The 17,472-nt window shown below is 34.8% G+C and overlaps 1 protein-coding gene across 4 annotated transcripts in view; it reads right to left on the reverse strand.

Annotated features, from left to right (window-relative positions):
- Nucleotides 1–17,472, reverse strand: part of KIAA2026 (KIAA2026 ortholog) — a 99,611-nt gene that overhangs the window by 56,929 nt on the left and 25,210 nt on the right. For 3 of the 4 annotated variants that reach the window (XM_006761613.2, XM_006761612.2, XM_006761611.2), the window contains exon 2: nucleotides 14,966–15,166. In XM_006761613.2, coding sequence (XP_006761676.1) covers nucleotides 14,966–15,166 — 201 coding nt within the window. Of the gene's footprint in view, nucleotides 1–14,965; nucleotides 15,167–15,746; nucleotides 15,821–17,472 lie in introns of those variants that run through there. The other variant, XM_015562520.1, reaches the window with a different exon arrangement.

Below are 17,472 nucleotides of genomic sequence, written 5' to 3' on the forward strand. Positions count from 1 at the left end.
GTAATATGTTTCTGTCACTTCAACAACTTACGCTGGAAGCAATGAAGAATGATGGCTCCAATAATTTTAAGCTCACACATATAGGGAGAGCAAAGCTTCGCAGCCAAGGGATCCTACCTACAGGTTTAAAATGCAGTAATGAAATTATTGAAAAATCCAGAAACTATCTGAACACTCAAATAAAAATCAGGAGTACTATTTTTAATTTGTTTAATTTAATCTAGTTTTTTGATAATAAATGTTGCATTCTATATTTATTTTCTCTTGCTACTATTATTATGGGGCAAATTACATTCATCAACTGCTACTATTATTATGGGACAGAGGGAGTATCAAAGGAAATAAGGTACTATGAGGACAGGAAAAAATATGTATATATGGCCACCAAAAACTTTAGATATAGAAATTACAGGACATGGAAAATAAAATGTTTAGTACAAAGAAATTTAAAACATGGGTAAACTGGAAGAGATTATTAAAAACAACAAAGCAGTTTGAAAAAGAACTAAAGAGAACATGTAGATATAAAAATATAAAAATTAGGTCTGGCCAGGTGGCTCAGTTTGGTCCTGTGCACCAAAAGGTTGTGGGTTCAATTTCCAGTTGGGTGCATGGGGGAGGCAACTGATAAGATGTTTTTCTCTCTCTCTCTCTCACTCTCTCTTGCTCTCTCTCACTCTCACTCTCCCTCTCTCTTAAAAGAGAAAAGAAAAAATCAATTAAAAAATATCCTTGCGCCAAAACTGGTTTGGCTCAGTGGATAGAGCGTCGGCCTGCGGACTCAAGGGTCCCAGGTTCGATTCCGGTCAAGGGCATGTACCTGGGTTGCGGGCACACCCCCAGTGGGGGATGTGTGGGAGGCGGCTGATTGATGTTTCTGACTATCTCTCTCCCTTCCTCTCTGTAAAAAATCAATAAAATATATTAAAAATATATATATATCCTTGGGGGAGAATTTTTAAAATATACAAAAATTAAAAGAAAAAGATTTACAGTTATCTCCTCAGCAGCAATAATGAAAGCCAGCACAGACAATGGAATATCTTCAATGAACTTAAAAATAACTACTGCCCTGCCAGTGTGGCTCAGTGGTTGAGCATTGATTGACCTACAAACCAGGAGGTCACGGTTAGATTCCCAGCACATACCTGGGTTTCGGGCTCAAACCCAAGTAGGGGATATGCAGGAGGCAGCTAATCAATGAATCTCTCTCACCATTGATATTTCTCTCTCTCCTTCTCCAAAATCAATAGAAGTATTAAAAAATAATAAAATAAAAAGTTAAAAAAATAACTATCAATGTAAATTTTCACTGAGAACAAAAACATCTTCCAAAAATGAAGACCAAAAAAATATACTTTTCAGACAAAAACTCAACATCTGTGATAAAAGGAACCCCAGCTAAAGGAAATTCTAAAGGACATACATCAGATAGAAGGATAGTAATTCTTTTCTGAAGATCAGAGATGAGAAAAGAGCAAAAAATTGGTATCAAGGTTAGTAATAGGCTGATCTATACAGACATGGCGTAAATAATGATAAAAATGTTTTGTGAAGTTTAAAAAAAGGCAAAAAATTAAAATCTACACTAATAAAAGAGAAACATGCAAATTGACCATCCTTCCACTATGCCCACCAGCCATTCAGAGTGATATGCAAATTAACCCAACACAGATGGCAGTTAATTTGCATACACAGGCCGGAGCGAAGACTGAAGACAGCATAGAAGGAAGCCAAGCACTGCAGAAGGGAGTGAAGCAGCAGAGAAGGGAACGGAGTAGAGGCAGCGGAGACGGGAGTGGAGCTGAGGCAGTGGACACAGGAGGGAGCGAGGCAGCAGAGATGGGAGGAAGGCAGGCAGAGAAGGGAGGAAGGGAGGCAGGCAGAGAAGGGAGGGAGCAAAGTGGCGGAGATGGGAGGTAGCAAGGCGGTGGAGATGGGAGGGAGTGAGGCAGCGGAGATGGGAGGGAGCGAGGCAGCAGAGACGGGAGCTGCCTCTGCTTCGCTCCAGCTTCAGGAAGCCCTATTCTTGCAGGAATCTTCCTGCAACGTGCCTCTAGTACATTATAGTAATAGCAAATAAGCTGGGGGGAAAAATTATTAGAGTTAAGTGTTCCAAGATCCTTGTACTAATCAGGAAGAAGGTAAAAATACTAATTTTAGGCTTTGATAAGTTAATAATGAATGTGAAAATTTCTAAGGTAGCTATTAAAATAAGAGACTTTATAGCATTAAAGTTAGTAGAGATGGAAATATGGAAGAAAAAAGTAATAATCAAAAGTGGTAGGATGCATCCAAAGTATTGTTGAAGAAAATTTATAGATTAAAATGTATATTTAGTTAAGAGGAAAAGTTGAAAATCAAATATATGTGATTTTTAAAAGAAAAAAAATAACTAGAAAAAGAACAGCAAATCAAATCCCCAAAGCTGGAAAGATAAAAAAAGCAGAAATCAATAAGCTAGAAAGCAAACATATGATAGAAAATAATCAAATCCAAAAGTTGGTTCTTTAAGAACATTAATAAAAACAATAGCCCTGCAGCAATATTGCTCAAAACACACACACACACACACACACACACACAACCAATAACAAAAATGAAAATATGCATGTCCTATAGATCCTATAGGTATAAATGATATAAGATGATATTATAAGCAACTTCTGCCAAGAAACAATTTAAATGAAATACACAACTTTTATAGAAAACAAAATTAACAAAACTGACACACAAAAAATGAAAATAAAATTAATTCTGTATTTATTAAAGAAACAATATAACTTTAAAACTTTCCCCTATAGAAAAATCGGGGTCTTAAAGCTTAACTTCACTAGAAGAATTCACCTCAACATTTTCAGTTAATTAAATTATTAGGAACAAAATATAAAAGATATGTTAAAGAAGTAAAAGAGGGAATTAAAATATAAAATAACAAGAAATTATCAGAAAACTTCAAAGAACTTTTGGATTTGAATTTGGCATTGGCAGATTTGAAAAAGAAAAAAAAGGAATTTCTAGATGTTAAAAAACAACAAACACAAAAATAAAATACTCAATGTATAGGTTACATAGCTGATTGTGCACAGGAAAAGAATGTAGGGCCAAAGGAATTTCAAAGAATTCAGTTTCAAGAAGCAAAGATAAAGAATATAAAAAAAGACATATAAAGACAGAAGGACAAATTAAATCCAACAAGCAAGCAATTGGAGCTCCAGAAAATAAGAATACATAAGAAGAGTTGACAAAAGACTTGTATGCACGCATATTAGCGTAACCAATGGACACATACACTGGGACAGTGGGGGCTTGCCCGGGGTGGGAATGGCTGGGGTGGGGGCAATTGGGGAAAAAGGAGACATATGTAAAACTTTAGACAAAAAAGAAGAAGAAGAAGAAGGGTTGAAGAGGGGTGATGATATCAATATTTCAAGAGATAACAGATGAGAATTTTCCAAAATTGGTGAGGGACACAAATTCTCAATTCAGGAAGCCCAAGAAAATAAACTGAAAAAACTTTATTTAGGCACATTACAACATTACAATCCTATATAATAAAAGGCTAATATGCAAATCGACTGAATGGTGGGATGACATCCCCCAAGGGCTCCCAGACTGCTAGAGGGCGCAGGCCGGGCACCGGCCTCTAGTAAAACAATAAAATATCAAAGATTAAGCCCTAACCGGTTTGGCTCAGTGTATAGAGCGTCAGCCTGCAGACTGAAAGATTAAAAAAAAAACTCTTACTCATAGAGAAGAAAAAATTACATATACAGAAATGACAAAAAGGTAGAGAAATTTTTCAGTAGCAACAAAGTAAACCAGAAGCAATAACTAGCATTCATAGATGAGGACATTTTCAATCAAACAAAAAACAGAACTGATTCTAACTAAAGTAACAACTTCTTCTAAAGTGTCTTCTGTTACCCAAGATGAAATAACCAGGAATCAGATTGACTTTACCATCTGAACCAACAACAACAAAAAACCCCTGAAAAAATACATAAAACAATGGTTTTCAAAAACTAAACATCAAGCAAAGGATAGTGATTCTCTGAGAGAAACAGATAGGTGAGCCTAACAACTGCTGCAGCTGATTGAGAGAACTTCGAGGCCGTGACATAGGGAGGGAAAATCCAGGCGAGCCCACCAGACTTCTTGAGTTGAGAAGGAGCCAACAGTCCATATCCACACCAAGGCAGCTAGGGTCTGCAGAACATAGTACCAAACAACAGGAGAGCTGCATAAAGTGAGAACACCAAAGATGTACAGATGGTCCCCTCTTGAATATTCAGCATATTGATTAGTGCACACATGTAAAGAAACAACACAGGCTATGTGGGGGGAGAGGGGGAGAGACACCCAAAATATTAGAAAACATAGTGTTTATTCCCACCAGCCATACTAGAAAAACCTCATAATGCATAGGACACTGGGTAAAATAGGAAAGTCGTGCCTTGATAGCAAAGAATAACTTAGTCCTAGACTGAACAGAGCATTCTCTGGACCAGTGGTTCTCAACCTTCCTAATGCCGCGACCCTTTAATACAGTTCCTCATGTTGTGGTGACCCCCAACCATAAAATTATTTTCGTTGCTACTTCATAACTGTAATTTTGCTACTGTTGTGAATCGTAATGTAAATATCTGATATGCAGGATGTATTTTCATTGTTACAAATTGAACATAATTAAAGCATAGTGATTAATCCCAAAAACAATATGTAATTATATATGTGTTTTCCGATGGTCTTAGGCGACCCCTGTGAAAGGGTCATTCGACCCCCAAAGGAGTCGTGACCCACAGGCTGAGAACTGCTGCTCTGGACCTAAGTAACAAATCATAAAAGATACAAAATGATCCAACTGTTTATAAGTAACAACTACATTTCAGAAAAAAGCTCAAGAAAGTTTATAGGAATATAAAAATACCTGGCACCCATCAATATAACACTCACAACATTTGGCATCCAAGCCAAAACTACCAGGCATACAATGAAGCAGAAACTCATGACCTATAATGAGGAGAAAAATCAATCCATGAAAACTGACCCAGAAAGGAAACAAATGCTAGATTAGCAAATAAAGTATTCATTGAAAGTAATCCATATGGTCAAAAAGTTAAGTAGAGACTTGTAAGATATAAAATAAACCCAAATCAAACTTTTAGATATGAAAACTAAAATGAAAATATACTGAATGGGACTACTGGCAAATTAGGTGTGGCAGAGAAAAAGGTTAGTGAACTTGAAGATAGTAATAGAAACTATCCAAATTTCTACAGTATATACTTCAGGAAAAAAAAAACACAGGAAGAAGTTCTAAAATGCAAAAAGGATTGGAGAACAAATCAATTATTAATCGTGTGGATAAGAAACATTATAAAAAGACAGCAATAATTGCCTAATTCGGAGGTAAAAATGAGACAGCCAAATTATTAATCAACAATAATATGTAAGATAGATGAGGAAGAAGAGATCATAATTAAGAACAGAAATTGAGCATGTAAGTTCCAAATTTAAAGAGAACTCAATCTTCATCTTCTACAGATGAATGTCATAGATAATGGCAAATTGAAAAAATGAAGAAACAGCAATATAAGCATGCACTGTATTTAGAAATGTGGAAATAAGAAGAAATGGCTAAAAGTTAAAAGTAGATATTTCTAAGTCATAGACTTGCAGGTGAGTTGAAGTGAGGCTACCGCCTTTCATTAGAGTCCTTTGAGGATACAAAATGGTGAAAGCATGCACACCATTCTTTAAGAGTTTACAAAATATACATAGGAGCTTTAATCCAAAGTAATCCATTAATTTAGGAACTAATGCAATGTATGCAAATTAATGGCATGAAAAGGGAAAGCAATACATGTATTTACATTTTCTAAAATGAGTAATATATAATACTGTATTTTAGAAAAACCAACCATTCAGATTAAATGTTCAGTCAAGCGTCTTTCGTAGGTGTCAACAAAAGAATCTTGTCTGGTTCATTAAAGCAAAAAAGGAATTTATTTAAAGATTAGTAGAGAGCTTACTAAACTAATAAAGATCAGAGAGCCAAATTTATAGAAGATACGAATATGTAAATCCCAAACACTCTTTGGAAGCTTCTCCAGGAAATACTAGACTTCCACCACTACTTGGCACCTCTGACACTAGAAACCTAGAACAATCAAAAGTTCCCACCACCTGTGCCAAAAATTAAACTCCCCTGCCCAAGACTGCCACCTGATGTTGCTCCTGTGCAATATCAAGTGTGAAGTATATGACTGGACACATTCCTCTACCTTAGTTGTGAGTATAAGAATACAAATTTTCTGGCTTCTTTGGGAAGTTAGGACTTATGGGATATTACCAAAATGTAGGGAAGATGTTCAAAAATGCTGGGTGGTCCACAAATAATGACTGTTTACTTTATTAAGTCACTGTTATTTAATGTTACAGAGGATTTGAAAATAAATCAATCATAAGTCATAGTTTTATTTCACAAAAAATTTTGTTTTAAATCGTGATTTCCAAATCAATAAAATACCAATTAAGTTTATACAAATATATGAAACAAGAGTATTAAAAACACACACACTATTTCACCTGGTAAACCAAATAATTTTGCGAAAAAGAATGGTGAACAGATCCACTATTTTTAATACAGCTAAAGTAGACTTTTCTGATCAAAACTGCTACCTAGTAATGTCATATTCCACATTAAAAGAAATTTACTTCATGAGAGCTAACTTTTGATTATAACCAAATTTTTTAAAACTAAAGTATTATATACTTTCCTGCTTATTAAACAAGGCATATAAAATGTAACTTAATTTTCTGTAATGGCTCACCGTCACCATTATAAACAGAATGCAGTGTTGTCATAAGTAGCTTAATGACTATTTAAGCAACTATAAATTAACTAGCCCTTTCAGTTCATTTTCCCAGAACTCTGACTAGTAGTGTTGCTGTCTCCTAATTCAATAGTGCCTCTCTATACCAATCAGCCTCAAAAATGCCTGGTGTCCTATATGCATTTACTTGAACGTGGCAAGACTAACAAGCCATATTCAGTATTTATTCCTCTTTGTTCAACACACACCATCTGCCATCTCCAATGCTGTCCAAATAAAGACAGCAATGAAGGAATGCCAGGATTTTTGAAATCTGATATTTTTAAAAAATTACTGCCCAAGCATTGAAGGGTTGCAGATTCAATTCCAGGTAAGGGCATGTAGCTGGTTTACAGGTTCATTCCTGCAAACCAGAGGCTGGGTATGTGTGGGAGGCAATCAATCGATGTGTCTCTCTCATATAGATGTTTCTCTCTCGCTTTCTTCCCCTCCCTCCCTTCCACTCTCTCTAGAAGTCAATGGGGGGAACGGGGGAAGTGTCCTCAGATGAGGATTAAGAAAAACAAAACAAAAAAACCCCACATTATTTTATGGCATATATTGTACAAAAAAGGGAAAATACTGTATAAAAATTAAAATACAGAGTGGAGATTCCCTTCCTTTACCTGGAACAGATCACAAATCAGAGATCTAATTACTGGACTTAAAATATCCTTAAAAAAAAAATTTACTTTTTGTATCTACCCAGGTGATCAGCTAAAAAGAATCAAATGTTGCCCTCGCTGGTTTGGCTCACTGGATAGAGCGTCAGCCTGGAGACTGAAGGGTCCCAGGTTCGATTCCAGTCAAGGGCATGTACCTTGGTTGCAGGCACATCCCCAGTAGGGAGTGTGCGGGAGGCAGCTGATCGATGCTTCTCTCTCATCGATGTTTCTAACTCTATCCCTCTCCCTTCCTCTCTGTAAAAAAGCAATAAAATATATTTTTAAAAAAATAATAATCAAATGCCCATCACACAACTGAAGTATTACCACGTTAAAATATGTATTACAATTATTCAGCTTGCTGCCAACTTGAATATAAAAGTTTTTTAACCTAACTAGGATGGAAATTTTATCTTCACACATCTTACATGGAAGATTTTAATTTTCTTTTTTAAAGCCTATGCCCAAGGCTAAAGCACAACTACAGTAATCAAATAATCTTTGCAACCTTTTCCAATATGACCTTTCCTTATAATGATTTCAAAGTCCCTTTCTAGACCTAATTTTACAATATCAATAATCTCTGCTAGTCTGCCTAACTCTTGGAAGGGTATTAGATTGACAGAATTGATATGATAGAATTTCAGGTATCATTATAGATGGTAAGGAAATTTGTACAAAGGGAGGCTTTGTTTAGCAGTCCCATGTATTATACCACATGTTGCTGTCTAAATGTCACATTTTCCTTCTGAGGACTACAAAGAAATCTTAGGATAGGTTCAAAAGACATTTCAAAAATTCTGCCTGTCACACTATCTATGGGGCACATTACAAATTTTAATACTTTTTATATTTATTTTCAATTATAAAAGAAAAGTGTCCTTATTTTAGGAAATTTAGAAAACACAGGTTAAAAGAAAAATCTCACCATTCTTGATACATTTTACATGGGTTTTTATGTGAACTCTGAATTTGGATGCACATGAAGTTAGAAATCTCTTGGCACTGAAGAGAGGGAAAAACGGCCACTATAGCTAGGATATCAAAAATGAGGAAAAGAAATGGATGAAGTTAGAGAGATAAGCTGAGGCCCAAAAGTGAAAGGTCTTATATTCAGCCATTAAACTTTTTGTGTGCGCAGATGACCCATGAACAACAAGGTTTGCATGGGTGCACTTACAAGCAAATTTTTTTTCAATACATATATTGGAATATTTTCTGAAGATTTTCTTACCACTATGAAGTGATCATATAAATTATACAAAGGAACCATAAAAAATCATATTGCTGCTTCTTTACTATCAATATATGAATCATACTATATAATAAAGGTGTAATATGCAAATGGTCGTTACGCTGTAAAGTGTAACGACTGAGCAAGTAACGACCAGATCACGATCACCAGGAGGGTGGGGCATCGAGCTACAAGGGGGCAGGGCAGCGCAGCGGAGAGCTACAGGAGGGGTCAGGACAGCAAGCTATGAGGGGGGACGGGGGAGCTACAGGAGGGCGGGGAGGCGGGTTGAGAGCTACTAGAGGGAGGCAGCGAGCTACTGGCAAGCTACTGGTGCACGGCTTTGTGTGCAGGGCTTCTAGTAGTACCTATAAATAAATATAAATTTCTTTTTCATATTCTTCATTTTTGATGTCTATTGTTAGGCATACATATAACATCTACAGTGTTTTGTATCATATAAGACAATACTGATGTAGGTACTGAAAGACAATTTACCTTATGAACAGACTGTAAACTTATATCGATAAATACAGTAATAGTATTGTAAATGTATTTTCCCTTATTTTTTCTCTACCTTACTGTTTTCTCTAGCTCACAAGAATACAGTATATATTACATATAACATACAGTATATATTACATATAACATATTACAGATAAGATACATTATATATTATATGTAAAATATGTGTTAACTGACTATTCGTTGTTAAGCTCTGAGGGAGTCAAAAGCTGTACTTGGGCCCTGACTGGTTTGGCTCAGTGGACAGAGCGTCAGCCTGCGGACTCAAGGGTCCCAGGTTTGATTCCAGTCAAGGGCATGTACCTTGGTTGCGGGCACAACCCCAGTGGGAGTGTGCAGGAGGCAGCTGATCGATGTTTCTAACTCTCTATCCCACTCCCTTCCTCTCTGTAAAAAAAAAAATCAATAAAAAACAAACAAACAAAAGCTGTACTTGGATTTTTGACTGTGTAGGGGGTCAGCGCCCCTAACCCCCAAGTACAGTTGCTCAAGGGTCAACTGTACTTGTTTTGTTCTGGGGAGATAGTAGGCAATGGAATAGGTAAGTGGCATGATCAAACTTGCATTTGGAAAAATTTATTCTATCTTTTATGTGAAAAATAGACTGGAAAGAGGTAAGCAGAGCCATTTAAATCAATTAAGAGAAAAAAATAGCAGTCTAAGGGAGAGATGAAGGTTCTGGATGGAGGCAGAGAAGATAGAGGGAAGTAGGCAGATTCAAGAGAGACTTAGAAAATAAAATTGTCAAGATTTGGGGATGACTTCGATTTCTATATGAAGGAAAAGAAAGTGTCATGTGTGAATCCCAAGTTCCTAATTTGCATATTATAAAAGAAAATCAATGGTGCCACTAAGATAGTGAGCATTACAGACTAAATTTTAGAAGAAAAAAAATCATGTTTTCACAGTTAATTTTAGATGTAATTAATTTGAAGATATTTATACCAAGTATCTTGTTTGCATTCAGATTTATGCTCTAACCATCACTGCATAGTTTATCTGTATCACCCATCAATGGGCAACCTCATCAGAGGAGTATTTATTTCGATGGCTCCCTCTCTGTGAGGTTGCCTTGAGCAGTGCCCTTCAAAAGAAGGTATCATCTCAATACAGTCTCTTCTTTGTAACTCTCTCCTGAGTACCAATTACACTAATCAAGATAATCAATACATGCACACATAAACTAAAAGGCACATTACAATTAAACTGCTGAAAACTAGTAATAAAGATAAAATCTTAAAATCAATCAGAGAAATAAAATACATTACGTATAGAGGAACAAGATAAGAGAACAGACTTCCCTTTGAAAACTATGTATGGTAGCCCAACTGGCAAGGCTCAGTGGTTGAATGTCAACCTATGAACCAGGAGATCATGGTTCAATTCCAGTTCAGGGCACATGCCTGGGTTGCAGGCTCCATCCCCAATGTGGGGTGTGCAGGAGGCAGCCGATCAATGATTCTCTCTCATCATTGATGTTCTATCTCTCTCTCCCCCTCTCTATTCCTCTTTGAAATCAATAAAAATATATTTTTTAAAACTATGTATGGTAAAAAAATATGCCATGCTTAACGTGCTGATAGGAAAAAAATACAACCAAAAATATACCCTTCTCGCCCTAACCGGTTTGGCTCAGTGGATAGAGCGTCATCAGCCTGGGGACTAAGGGGTCCCAGGTTTGATTCCGGTCAAGGGCATGTACCTTGGTTGCGGGCACATTCCCAGTGGAGGTCGTGCAGGAGGCAGCTGATCGATGTTTCTCTCTCATCTGATGTTTCCAACTCTCTATCCCTCTACCTTCCTCTCTGTAAAAAATCAATAAAATATATTTAAAAAAAACAAAAAACATTCCAACTTAAATATATATATATATATACCCGTCTCCCCCCACAGAAAACCTGTCAACAAAATAAAAGCTCAGAATTCATCACTAAGAGACTTATAAGAAATGTGAAAGGAAATTCTTTAGGCAGTAGAAAAATGACACCAGAGAGTATCATGGGAAGGCTAAATGTACGGATAAATATAAAATACTTTTTTCTTAAATTTCTTCAAAAGATTAACTATTTAAAGCATACACAATAACAATGTATTGGGGCTTATAACACATGTAGAAGTAAAATGTATGACAACAATAGCATAAAGGATGGGAAGAGGTAAAAAGTAGTATACTGTGAAATGGTACATAACAATCGAACTTAACTGTGTAAGTTAGGCACATTTTATAAACCCTAGAGAAGCCACTAAAAATAATTTTCAAACAATGATGTATACCTAATAAGCCAATAGTGGAGATACCATCAAATATTTTAAAATATGAGAAATATTATCAGGGATTAAAAAGGGACACTCATAAGAAAAAAGCCAATCCATCAAAAAAATATAAGAATCATAAATATGTATGTATCCAATACCAGAGTTTCAAATTACATAAAGTAAAATCTTTCAAAGTCAAAGGAGAAATAGATGAAAGTATTTTGATTTTCACTATACTAAACTCATTTGTATTTCTATATATTGGCAACAAAAATTATAAATTGAAATTTAAAAGTAATTTACAATTACATCAAAAATATGAAATATGTAGGGATAAAGTTAACCAAATATGTGGAAAAAATGGAAAAAAATGTGGAAAATGTGTACAACACTGAAAACTACAAAATACTTCTAAGAGAAATTAAAATTAAACAATTATCCAGAAACTGATCGATAACATCCAATCTCAATCAATATTCTCTTAGGCTTTTGTTTTTATGTAAAAATTAACAATATGATTCTAAAATCACACAGAAAAGCAAGAACCTAGTATAACCTAACAATTTTGAAAAAAAAAATCAGAAAATAAAACACAAAGTTGGAAGACTCATTTACTAAATTTCAAGGCTTACTATATAAAACATAGTAATCAAGTCATTAGTACTGACTAATAGATAAATGGAACAGAACAGAAAGTCTAGAAAGATTCACAAGTATATGTTCAACTGATTTTCAACAAAGATGCAAAAGTAATACAGTGATGAAAGAATACTTTTTTTCAACAAATGATATTGGAACAACTGTTTATCTGGAAGAAAAATAAACTTTTATCCTTACCTCAAATCACCCACAAAAATTAATGTCAAATGGTTCATAGGCCTAACCATAAAAAATAAAACTTGAAATTTCTGGGGAGAAAAAGGAGAAAATCTTCATAATCTTGGGTAAGCTAAGATTTCTTAGGTCACCAAAAGCACAAAATTTTTAAAAAACTGGACTCAAAGTTAGTATTTTCTCTTCCTCAAAAAAAAAAATACTGAAAATGAAAAGGCAGGCCACAGACTGGGAGAAAATATTTGCAATGCATATATATATCTGACAAAGTATGTAAAAGAATAGTTAAAATTCAATAATAAAATTCATGGGAATCAGGATAATGGTTTATTTGCAATGCATATATATATCTGACAAAGTATGTAAAAGAATAGTTAAAATTCAATAATAAAATTCATGGGAATCAGGATAATGGTTTATTCTGGCAACACAGAAAAAATATTGGAGAGCTTGATTATACCTATGCTTAATTTCTTTAAAAACTGCTGGGAAGTGAGTATATGGGCCTTTATTATAATTTTATTTTATTCCTTACTCCATGCATAAAATACATATAATTAAAAGAAAAAGTAAACACTATACCCAAAGAGAGAGCTTAATTCATATTATTCCATTAAATTATCATAGTTACTAAGACACTTAAAGAAGGATTTCCCCCCAGGTCTTATTCACCAATGACACACACAAATATATATAAAACTGAAGAAAAGAAAAAGATTCAGTCATATTTCTAGTTTCCTACTAATCATTCCTACTTGAATGCTTAAATGTTTCCATCACTTCAAACTTATTAAAACAATTGAATTTGCTGATCTTTCCCCACACCATGGATTCAAGCTCTTCTTTGTTCATTGCTGGTTCCACCACTTTACAAGTTACAAGGATAGCATACTGCTTAAGAGCATAAGCTCTAGAGCCAAATTACCTATGGTTGTATTTTGCCCATAGCTCAAGCATTGCCTGACTTTGGATAAATTACTTAATCTCTTTGTGCCTCAGAATAAATGTTGAATATGTAAGGCTCTTAGGGCTAAACCTGCCAAATAGTCATTCCCAATATGTGTTAATCACTCTTTTAAAAATCTTATTGCTAATGATTTTATTGCAATTATGTCTTGATTCATCTTTGTTTCTTCCTTGGTCCCCCTATATCAAGAAAGGTACTAAGCCCTGTTGATTGTTCCTAGAACAATCTGACCTCTCCCTATTTCTGGACATCAGTAGTGGAGGTCTAAAATACTATGGTCTCCTCCCTACAAGTCTTGCTTTCCTTTAATTTCTTGCCATTCCAATCTACTCACACTATTGGGTTCAAAATTAATCACTAATATAAAAGTATGGTGGTAGAAAGCTTCAAGGTTAAGTGTTAATCCTACAAATATCAAAGCAAGCTACATTTATTACTATGAGAGGAGCAACAACATATTATAAATTGGCCCGGCTGGCATGGCTCAGTGGTTGAGCATTGACCTATGAACCAGGAGATCACGGTTCGATTCCTGGTCAGGGCACATGCCCAGGTCGTGGGCTCGATTGCCCATAGGAGGCATGTAGGAGGCAGCCGATCAATGATTCTCTCTCATCATTGATGTTTCTATCTCCCCCTCTCTCCCCCACCCTCTCTGAAATCAATAAAATATTTTTAAAAAATATTATCAACTGCCTTTGAGTAGAATTAGCAGTTCCCTATTATATCAGCAATCATTCCTAACAGAGTTTGAGACTTGATTTAGTATAAAAGTCATCAGTCTTTTTGAATACTCACTTACCTGTTTGGGCCCTACTCTCTTTTATTATAAGTAAAACGTTTATAAATGCCATCGGTCTATGCTCCCAGATCCTAGAAGATAACACTGATTGAGCACAACATTCTTTCCTGATGAGCCCAGAATAATCACAGTTATCAAGGAAATTAATACCAATGGAGGAACGGCAGAGGTGAAATCTGTGTGTCATTTTGAACTACATAATCTCTGGAGTTTCTCCTAATTTTAAAGGCCTATGAGTCTATTCTAAGCTACACAAATCTATATAAAATTCCCCTAATTTAAAATAATTAATTTAAAATAAAATCTAAAAATGTAAAAAGCATTCTGAAATCTTTTATAAAAACTTTATTTGGCCCGCTGGCATGGCTCAATGGTTGAGCGTCGGACACCTATGAACCAGGAGGTCACTGTTCCGATTCCCAGTCTGGGCCTATGCCTAGGTTGTGGGCTCCATCCCCAGTGTGGGGCATGCAGGAAGCAGCCAATCAATGATTCTCTCTCATCATAGATATTTCTATCTCTCCCTCTCCCTCTCCTTTCTCTGAAATCAATAAAAATACCTTTTTAAAAAATTATTTTTGTATTGCTTCAAAATAATTTGGTCTAAAACTTGAAATTCTCTTTTAAAACAAATGTCATTGTGATATTTCACTAGAAATTCATACTTTGGTGGCAATGCATTTTGGAATACTATTAAAATGAGCCCAGAAATTTGATATGGGCACACAGAAGTTACACAACTACTCTTTGAAAGTAGTTCCTGGAAATTTGAACAACATGAACTTAATTTTTTTTAACATTTACCTTTTTTCTTCTTTTGCTCTCAGCTGTTCTTCCTGTCTCAAAACTTGAACCATTATAGATTCAAAAACTCCACTTGTCAAGCCCGCCAAACTTCGCGGTGTTGACCGACGCCTTGTTGAAGTACATGCAGTTCCCTTCTCATCCTCCAATCCATAATAGCCTCTAGATGTAACTGCTATCGTTGTCTTTTCTCTCAAGTGCCTTGGAGAAGAATAAGTCAATTCACAAGGTCAAAACTCCTGAGTAAGCAATAAGCCCCCTTAACCAGCATCTTAAGAATTCCTTTTGCTAACTCATAAAAAGTACTTAGTAAACTTAACTATGCTCCAGATCATTTTATCCTTCCTGTATAGTTTTAAATTTTCCTTACTCAGCTCATGAAATCACTGATAGCTCCTTCCCTTTGTTAAAAAAATACACATAACTGAAGTATTAAAATCAGTTATTAAAGCACTACCTCTTTAAAGAAAGCTTACTGTGAGCAAACTTAAAATGTACCTTATCTTTATATCTCTTCATATATTTCATTCTACCTATCATTGGTGTGGAAAAATGTACAACAGAAAAAGACTCTGGGAGAGAAAATTTATGATATATAAATACTTTGAGGAAATTATAAACAAATGAATCATTAAAATATATAATTTTAAGTTGTATTACAATCTAATTATAAATTTGGAAATCTTCTGACTAAACTATAAGAATATAACAATTCCTCTTCAATCTCACCACAAATGTTTCCCTGGTCTATAATATTTTATTAATACACTAAGATACTGACCTAATTTTTAAAGACATTGATGTGAAAAAGTTTCTCAGCAATTTGCTTAATTGTCCATAAATTCCCTTAATGAATTTGAAATAAATGATTAAAACCATTCACACTGGAAGAAGAAACATTACATTAAACAAAGTTTTAAGTCTAGACTAAAAATATTTCTGAATTTGTATCTATATGTGTTAACTGTAAAAAGCATCAGAGGGAAAAAAATCTGCTCTTCTACCTTTGTAAACAATGCGAGAGCCTCTGAAGGTTTTGTATATGCTGTTGTTTCTACAATGGCAAAATCAAGTCACTACTCAAAGTAAGCATTCAATATCCTAGAGAAGAATTTATATACATTCAAAGTTGATCCTGTAATCATATTTCCCTGCTTTCCTATAGGCTTCAATATAAAACAGGCTAAAAGTTCACCAAAACATAAGCCTTCATGGCATGTAATACAATTAAACTCCTGTCCATCTTTGACTATATTTACAGTGTTTTGTTACTCTAAGTTAGAAAAACTTAACAATCTTACTCTTAGGCCACCTAGGTCCCACAAATGGTATAACTGCAAGGTTCTACTGAACTATGGCACTATTATGTGTTTTCTCTGTTACAAGAAGATAATATTTTAACTAATTCAGCTTTAGGTAGGGAATGAACTTTTAAACTAGCTTTCCAGTAATTCTGAAGAATTTAGGCTAAACTATCCATACTTTTAAGTCTATGATTCTTTTATGTACAATAACATTACATCTGTATGCTGAATTAATATACTTGGGTTCATTTTAGTATAGAGTTTTTACTGGGGAACTAACTACATCTGTAATTTTAATCACTTCCTCATCAATACTAATAGAAGAGAACATTAATAAACAATATTAACTGAAACACAGTAACTTCTCAGAGGTCACAGTGTATGTAGAACACTGGAGATAAGTTGAGTTGAGGGAAATAGTATGTCACATGGGAAATTTGTTGTGTAAAAAAGTCAGAAATTCAATTGTATCCTTTAACTTCAGTCTTATAAGATGAAATTAATAAATTATTTTAACAGTATTTTCTCAGAACAAAGGCCAAAAAGAAATTAATATCCTTTATTATTTATCAAAAATAAAAACTTATAAGCTTTGACACTTATTCATAATTAAAAAAGAAAATTGTTTCTCTCATATCAACAAATAAAGATTAAACACTGACACTAACTCAGTGTTGGAGCAGATTCTAAGGAAAGAATAATTCTTATAACATTAGTGGATGTATAAAATTGGGAGTGTTTTTGAAAGTTAATTTGGTAATAATCATTAAGATTTAACATGCACATACCTTTTTACCTGTCATGCTTCTAATAATGTACCATATATACACTGAGTGGCCAGATTATATGACCACCTGATCTTTGTAGGCAAATTAGCTATAATTTCGCGCTTAAGTTGCTAGAGGGCCAGACCATTATAAATAGGGAAGCATTATAAATAGGACATTATAAATACTGTTGTTGTTTACCACGACAGTAGAGGTGATTTTTTTCTGAAGATGTGGATAAACAACGCGATTTAATAGGCTTTGAAAGTGGGATATATATTATTATGAGTGGCCAGATTATTATGACCACCCCATCAGTACTTCGTTGGGCCACCTTTTGCCTTCAATACTGCCGCGATTCTTCTTGGCATTGACTCCATGAGATGCTGAAAGGTGATGCGAGGAATCTGACACCATGCCTGATGAATAGCACTGT

This window comes from Myotis davidii, unplaced genomic scaffold, assembly GCF_000327345.1.
Source record: "Myotis davidii unplaced genomic scaffold, ASM32734v1 scaffold1597, whole genome shotgun sequence".
In the NCBI taxonomy this organism is placed as follows: Eukaryota; Metazoa; Chordata; class Mammalia; order Chiroptera; family Vespertilionidae; genus Myotis; species Myotis davidii.